Source organism: Amblyomma americanum, chromosome 4 (genome assembly GCF_052857255.1).
Source record: "Amblyomma americanum isolate KBUSLIRL-KWMA chromosome 4, ASM5285725v1, whole genome shotgun sequence".
Lineage (NCBI taxonomy): Eukaryota > Metazoa > Arthropoda > Arachnida > Ixodida > Ixodidae > Amblyomma > Amblyomma americanum.
In genome coordinates, this window is record NC_135500.1 from 37999878 (window position 1) to 38008236 (window position 8359).

Consider the following 8359-nt stretch of genomic DNA (forward strand, 5'->3'; position numbering starts at 1 on the left):
TGTATCACTGCATCCTGTTTCCCGTATAATACCCCTGCCACACGGCAAATCTAATGTCATTCCCATCGAATGACATTTGTTCGACTTAATGTCATTTATTCTGCGTGCTGCTACACGGCCAAAAGTAATGCCATTTGCAAATGATGGCGATTGCGATGGAGAAAAAGTGCAGCATAAAAACATTTCGATCTATGGTTCAATATGTTTCGAAAAGTATTGTTTTGCGAATGGAAACAGATTTCAAAATTTTAATCCTCGTTTCAATAACGCGTTGATCACTGCTATCCACCAGGAGTCCAAGCCAAGCCAAAGTTCAGCCAGCGGCGGCAGACAAATGGCGGACGTCACTACGTCGCTTTGTGCAATGGATTCGCGGCAGCGGAATGCGATCGCTGCGAGTCTATGCTTGCGAGCACAAAGACGCAGCAGGCTGGCCCTATACAAAGGCAGATTAGCGCAGCTGAGGGTAGCCATATGCCATCAAGAAGCAGTGAGCGCTGACCTTGAGGATCGACTTATCGCCAATGCCTTCGCGATAAGTGCAGCTATTGCTGAAAGTTTGCCAGCGGTGCCTCGAGAGCGATGGACATTCCAGAGGAGCGAAAGATGGTTTGAAGAAACTTTGCCGCACTTGGGTGAACTGCATTTTCGACAGTCGCTTCGCGTCACTTTTGACACGTTCCGCTATATTGTTGACGCGCTGAGCTGTGTCCTGGAACGCGCTACGACAAATATGCGGGAAGCCATTCCGGTTGAAAAACGCGTAGCGATAGGACTCTACCGGCTGCGTTCCAGCACTGAGGACCAGACCATCGCCCATCTATTTGGTGTGGGACGGTCAACAGTGAATCTCATCACCAAGGAGTTTTTTGCCGCAGTCATTGATGTGTTGGGAGGGGAGTGGCTTAACATGGTCAGCCGGCAAGAAATGCCCAATCACATCCGTGAATTCTATGCGTTCAGCGGCTTCCCCCAGGCTCTCGGCGCCATGGATGGATGTCACATTCCCATCTCACCACCACAAGAGCATGCAGCTGATTACTACAATTATAAAGGGTGGTAAGTGTGTTTATCTTTTGTGTGTTAAATCTGAAGCCATTAATCAAGCAACCAGGCAATTCTCTGCCGCTTTTTTTATGTACTGACTTCTGTGCCTTCAATTCAAGGTCTGTGAGCTTAGAGCAATGCTAACGGTACCCTGGTTGATGACAGAAATATTGCCATGTATTTTTGTGCAGAGAAAAATTACGAAATTCCTCTCGTGATTGTTAAGTGCTAATAATGTCCAATTTGTTCTGTTTCATGCAGGCACAGCATCATTCTTTTGGCCATTGTTGACCACAAGTACAGCTTCCGGTACCTGAATGTGGGGAGCCCTGGAAGATGCCACGATGCTTTTGTGTACGGGCGGTCACAGCTCTCCAAACACATCAAGAGTGACTACTTCCAGTCACCTGTGTCCGTCATCGAGGGAGTAGCTGTGCCACCGGTGGTGCTTTGCGACCAAGCTTTCCCTTTAACTTCAAATCTTCTCAAGCCGTTTGCGAATGCTCTTTCAGGCTCGAAAGAAGCACAATTCAATTACAGTTTGTCAAAGACAAGAAGAATAGTTGAGAATGCCTTTGGACGACTGAAGGCTCGCTTCAGATTCGTCATGAAGCGTATGGAGTGCAAGCTTCCAACCGCAAAGCGAGCCATCAAAGCAGCATGTGTTCTGCACAACATCTGCGAGGCTCTAAATGACCCCATAGAACAGCAGTGGGTGCAGGAAGTGCACGAGTTTGATTTCTTGTATGCACAACTTGTGCATAACACAACTGAAGCCAGCAGCCATGGAAATGAAGTCAGGGCAGCCCTTGCCACTTATTTCTCTAAAAAAGAAAGCCTCTGCAGAGCATCCCGCAGAGCAGGAATCTGAGGAGTGTTTAGCTTGCAGCAGGAAAAGATTGCACATGCTGTGAACAAATGGTCCAAGCTCCGAACTTGCAGCTGTGCTTCAAAATATGTACAACTGCAGCTTCTAGTGGCAGGTCTTAATTTTTTATAGCACATTCAACACTGCAGCTGCTTTTTCTTTGTTACAAATGGTGTATATGTGCTTGCTGTTACAAGTGGTGCGCATGGTTCAGCAGTTTAATCCTCGTTTCAATGACGCGTTGATCACTGTTGTGGCACAGTCTGTAGCCATGTTCATACTTCAAGTGATACAAAGTATTCACTAGTTGCTTTGTGTCCCTATTGTTTATGCTTTATTAGCCCATTTTGAGCTTTTTTTCCATTTTTTCTCATAAGGTGCCTTGTAGTATTTTATGTTAAGAGTTTTTGTATAAATCTTGGTGTGCATATCCATGAGCACGTGTGTACAAACTCCAAATGCAAAGCTAGCCATCACATGTGCAATGAAATTCCGGCAAGCTACAAAAATGGAGCCTGTGTGTTCAGCTGCTACATGCAATAATTTGGCATGTGTTGAATGTTAAGCTGCTCCCTTAGCTCTTCCCTAGCTTTTTTTCCATTTTTTCTCATAAGGTGCCTTGTAGTATTTTATGTTAAGAGTTTTTGTATAAATCTTGGTGTGCATATCCATGAGCACGTGTGTACAAACTCCAAATGCAAAGCTAGCCATCACATGTGCAATGAAATTCCGGCAAGCTACAAAAATGGAGCCTGTGTGTTCAGCTGCTACATGCAATATTTTGGCATGTGTTGAATGTTAAGCTGCTTTCGTCATGTGACTTCTTACCATCACTGAAAGCACCATGCAACATAAACAACCAAAGCGCCAGTAATTGCTAATTTTATTTATGGAAGCACTTTTCTAATAATGAAATCATGCGCTCTTCCCTGTCATCAGCCTTCTTTTCCCGCTCGGCAGCTTCTTCTTGCATCTTCAGTGCCCTTTCCCCGAGCTCAACTTCTTTTTGCTTCGAATTTTCGAATGCAATACGCAGCTTCCGCTGCTCTTAGATGAGCTGGCTCAGTAAGATGTCCCTTTGTGGCCTTTTTGGGCGAATGCACGGGGACCGCTGCTTAGCCATCAACTGCTTCTCTGCTGGTGTTTGTGGTCCCGTAGAAACAGTTGCTTCTGAAATTGGGTCAGGGCTACCAGGGGTGGAAAGCTGCAGGGGCGATGGGCCGCTGGATGTCTCATCCACATAGTCTGTAGGACCTGAATATACAGGGCTTTCGTCTTGCCCGTGCACCATGCTGTGGAAAAGCTGAAACAGTAATACATATCAAATGTTGGTATGCAAAGACAAAGTAATCAAGAGCTTGAATCAAAATAGATTGACACATCATATAGGTGTGGCTTTAGAATCTCCATGGCAAGGGCTATAGTCAGTGTTCAATCACAATCACAAGCCAAGACAGACAATAATATACAAGCTATGTTGCATACTGTGATAAACATATATTCACCTAGTGTCATCATCATATGAGAGCTGGTAAAGAAAGGTGCGGCTTCAGAACGGTACACTCCATGGTACATGCCTTTCTTGGCGAACAAAAATAAAACATTTTGTGTCACAACAGTACTGACTGAAAACCATGAAGGTGTAGTACTGACTGAAAACCATGAAGGTGTGGCGGCAGTTCAGAGACTCTGTACATGCAGCTCTTTTTCTTACCTCCTCAGCTGTGGCTTCCTGGCGACAGACAGTCTCTTCCGCCAGGCTAGAGTCATTAGCAGGAAGTGTGCCTAGGAATTGGTGTAATTCCCAATAAATTTTCTATGCTACTGCTCCTTGCCCCGTTGTTTTCTTCCTCAGCTCCCTGGAAAAGTTGGTTATTGTTCATGAAGTTTTCAGAATTGCTACGAGAGTACAATGTTTAAGGAGAGAAGGACCGTGGCACCATGATAAAAGCCACTCATGAAACAATTCGACACACGGTCGTGCAAGTAAACGCTTGATTCTGTTGTTTTTTCAAGTTGGGTGCTGTCACTTTACGCAGCGAGGACTACTAAATTAAAAAAAAATGCGGAGGTAAACAACTAGCACCTTAAGGCTGTCTGGTTAGTCAACTTTTCATCAGAAATTATCAGCAACGGGCAGTGACATGAAGACGGAACAGGACGCGCACTGCCGTTGCGCGGGTGTCGTCTCCGCGTTCTATGCCCGTGCTGCTTCGCGCTGCTGGTTCAGATCACGTACTACATAACGAATTAAAAAGGCAGTGCTTACCTGTACTTGTTTCCCAGGTTCTCGATTTTTGCCTTGATTGCCTTAAGCGGCTTTTCAATGCCCTCTGCGTGGAGGGCTTCGCGAATAGCAGCATAAACTTTCGCGTTCCTCTTTGTCCGGCGCAAGTCACAAAGGTGATCCTGCCACACTTTGATTAGAGCGTAAGTCTCCGACTCTGTCCACTGAGCTCGGTTTTTTGCTCCACCCTCGGCCATCGCGGATCCAGCAAGAATAAATAACAAACAACTCCGAGCGCACAACTACCGCAGCAATTGACAAAGCCAGCACTCCGGCAACACAACGCACGCACCTGCCGCCCGCTGGCTCATGGGCTGGCTACGGCTGGCTTTGGGCCACGCTACACAAAAAAGCTAAAAAACATGCCTCTGCTCGCCCATTCCGGTTGGCTGGTAGCGAGAGTGACAGTTTTATTTTTTCTAGTGCTATTCGGTATTATTATATAAATAAATGAACGACCACAGAATTATACGGGCGTTGAAATATTATAATGCTTGTGTCGCATTTGAAATTTATGTTCGGTGCATATTCTCACCAAGTCTCTGGTGTCGAGGGAACACGTTAGCTCGGAGTTCGCTGGCGAATGAGTTCCCCAAACTCATTCGATACCTAATGTCGTTTTCATCGAATGTCATTATATTTTCTCGTGTGGCAGCAAACTAATGTCGTTTTGAACGAATGTCATTCGATGGGAATGACATTAGATTTGCCGTGTGGCAGGGGTATAACTCGTATAACTCGTCACAAACGAACACGGACCGCATTCTCGCATCCTTCTCAAATGCCGCCGTCTTGTCAGCGTTTTCACTCCACACAGTCCTCACTTCCCCCTCTCACAACAAGCCCCTCAACTATCCCGCCTTTTCCATCCCCTCTTTCTCTTCTCACTGGGCGCCTTTCTGACTATCCTACTACTGAACGTGCGTTCCTCAGGTGCACAGAAGGCTTCACGCCGCATTGACAGTTTTCTTTCGCCCTGAAAAGCCCTTCCGGCTCTCCCCTCCTCCCACAGTCTGGAAGCTAATCAGAACAATGGTTAACCCCACCGCCCAACCCCGCCGCTGTGTGCTCTGCCATCTGCTTGAGTGGGTCTATGGGAGGCAGGAAGGGGAAAAAAGAGGAAGGGGTTCAGGGTCGTGCGGCCCGTGGTGGCAGTTTGCCGAACTAAATGGTCATGTCTCGGATAGCTGGGTTGATCGTGTGGAAAAGGCCTCAAAATGCCCTGCAGGTGGTGGACCAGGTGGAATTCACTACGTTACGCAGCAGAGCGCCTGTGCGAGGTAAGAAGGCGAGAATCAGGTCAAGAGGCGGGTATATATATGCATTGCAGTGTATACCTGCCTAATTAATGTTTTTTTTTACTTCAGCAGGTAGTGCATTGGAACAAGCAGTAGTGTATGCGTGCAGAGTGCCGTAGCACGTAGTGCTATGCCATCATATTCTTGAGAACGTAAATAATGCTTTCATCTATTGTTAAAATAGTGAGAGCGCTGGCAACGCAGTGACGGGAATGATTTTCAGTTCTTCGCATTGGGCATTGCGCTCGCGAGCCATCTCTGGAGATGGATGGATGTGGGTCTTAGATTGGTTTAAATTAAGCAAAAAAAATCGAGTTTGAGAAAAACGCATTTTCGGAATATTTGTAACTTCAAGAACCTGCCCTGAAAATATTAATGCTAAATTCGATTGGGATGTACGATATTACTAGCAAAGATAAGTTCCTTCTTCTTCACACCTCACTTCCTTCGAGGCGCTCATATATTTGGCGTTGGATTCGTAGCAGATAGCCAGACAGTGGACGAACAAAGGTCTTGCAACACTTAAAATTAACTGCACGGATCAACTACACACAGAAGAAACAGGGGCTATGCACTCAGGTACCAAAGCTGTCATAAAAGCAACGCGCGAACTCCAAGCTCAGTCTACACGGCTTTCCGAAAGCCGGGGCCTGTCTACATCGCTGCGCGAAGCGTGACCTAGAACCGCGTAACATGATGCAACACGCTCTTGAATTGCATAGTTCCATATTTCCAGACAAGAGCGAGTAGTAGTAGTAGTAGTAGAAAACATTTATTCCAAAAAGGTAGGGTAGAGAGGCAAAAATACAGATTTTGGGTGGAGTCCTTATTTCAGGACCCCAAGGTCCACCGCGGTTGCTCTTGCTTGGGATATCAGCTTTCGCTGCGTCGCCAAGTCAGAGCTGAGCAGGGCAGACTCCCGCTGTTCCTCGGAGTGATGTTTGTCTAGTTCGGGGGGCTTGGGACCGGAGCATCCCCATGTTACATGACATGTTGTTGGAATTCCGCCACACCAGGGGCAGATTCCCTCATATCTGTCGGGGAAGATGATGTGGTACATGTGTAGGTTAGGAAAGGAAGCTCTCCAGACGAGAAGCGTTTGCGGGTCGGTGGGCTGGAAACGCCGATTGGTCGGTGGGATGCGTGTCTGCGTGACGTTTTTTCGCTTCGCCCTCGTTCTCAACCGGATGTGGGGTCGCTGCGCCTTTCTCGGCCTGTCCCTAGAGTGCCTAGGGAATCGCTAGGGCCGGCTGGCCGGCCGCCGGGCGTGCGTGGTCTGCGGGCATTCTCTTCGTGAGCGTAGGTGGCGGAGCGCGCGTTTCGGAAGCTGTCCAGGTATGGCTTTTTTTTCTTTGCGTGGTGCGCTCGTCGGCGCAGCCAGCTGAAATTTCTGTACAGTTCTTGCTACCACGACATTGCGACGACCCCCAAAAGGCGCTGACCCGCGAGAAATCGCCAGCGACATAAAGGTACGCATTTTATCTCAAATTTCGCTTCATGAAGTGCTGTACCGCTTACCTACATGCCTTGCGCATTCCAGGACCTCGTTTTCCTGCTGCAGGAGCACGTCGTGCTGGTGTTGAAAATTTTGCAACTCCATTACGACGACCCACATAAGGTGCGGTTTGAGGACCGCCGGCGTCGCCATCTGAACCGCCGTCTGACAGCCACGATGAAGCGCTTGTCGGCCGTGCACGTTCTCAACCGGACACGACGTCATTAAAAGTCACGTGACCATGACGTTAGAGGCGTGACGTCACTTTTTTTGGGCCAATCAGCGTTTCCAGCCCACCGACCCGCAATCGCTTGTCTCCAGACGGGCCTATGGACCTCCTTCACCCCGCGACGTCACGAAGATGCGGTGGCGCTGATGTTAGCAGCGACTTTCGCATGGTAGGCAAAACAGATTCCGCTTGCCCGTGCCTACCGCAGCTGCCGCAGCTACCGGTGGCTGCTTCAAGCCTGTGAACTGCAGAAGCAGCATGTATTGACCAGCTGCGTCACAGCTGGATCCGCGTAGTAGCATAAAAAATATTAAATTAGCCTCGATACGTTTCTCGCGCATAAATGCCGCATTCGGAAACTGGCTAACAGGCATTGGGCCACGGTAGTAAAGCGCGAAGTCTGGGATTTGATAGGCACTGCCACTCAATGCACTTAATAGCATGCAAGTTACTGCGTTCATTCACCTGAACTTCAGGATAGTAGGCTAATAATTGCTCAAGGAAAAAAAAGACATATGCAGCTGCACACGTACTTATCACCTTGAGCCGGTGTGCACGGGGCGCCGACAGGTTCACTCACCCCCAAGGAATGCGTTTTTTTTTTGTTAATAGCACACCATGTTTTAATGGCGCGTTTTATGACATTTAATATTTACTTGAAACTGTTTCTTGATATGACGACGTAATTATTTCATTCGAGTAGAAAGAAGTCTGGTAAGTTGTGTCAATCTTGCGCGGTCGCGTTGGTGTGCTTAGAATAGCGTACCTTAAGTATGCTAAACGCCATATGCTTTTTCATTGCATCATGCATGTGTCATGTTTCATGAGGTAGTACATGATCGCGAAGCTTGTTTGGAAAGAAGCAGCCGCAGGAGTGCTACTAACAGACACGTGGCGAGATTGAGAGGGGACGCGGCAATGAAAAGTGTTTTCGTTATTCATGCATGCGATATGTAACTAAACTTGGTGCAAATACCAAATTCCTACGCTAGTTTCAGTAATTCCTTTTATTTATAGCTATACCTGGTGCAGTTCTGGGTAATTATAATTAACACCGTCGTCAAGTCCCCCCAAGGTCTCAAATAATTGAGTAGATAGTGCGCAGTTTTTTTATGCCAGCATGTACATAAACCCC

The 8359-nt window shown here is 47.4% G+C and overlaps 1 protein-coding gene across 1 annotated transcript; it reads left to right on the forward strand.

Annotated features, from left to right (window-relative positions):
* Positions 1-485: 485 nt before the first annotated feature.
* On the forward strand, positions 486-2884 carry LOC144130073 (uncharacterized). The gene is made up of 2 exons (XM_077664097.1): positions 486-1059; positions 1309-2884. Exons 1-2 carry the CDS (start codon positions 734-736, stop codon positions 1916-1918), a joined length of 936 nt encoding a protein of 311 aa, XP_077520223.1. The 5' UTR covers positions 486-733; the 3' UTR covers positions 1919-2884.
* Positions 2885-8359: the final 5475 nt, after the last annotated feature.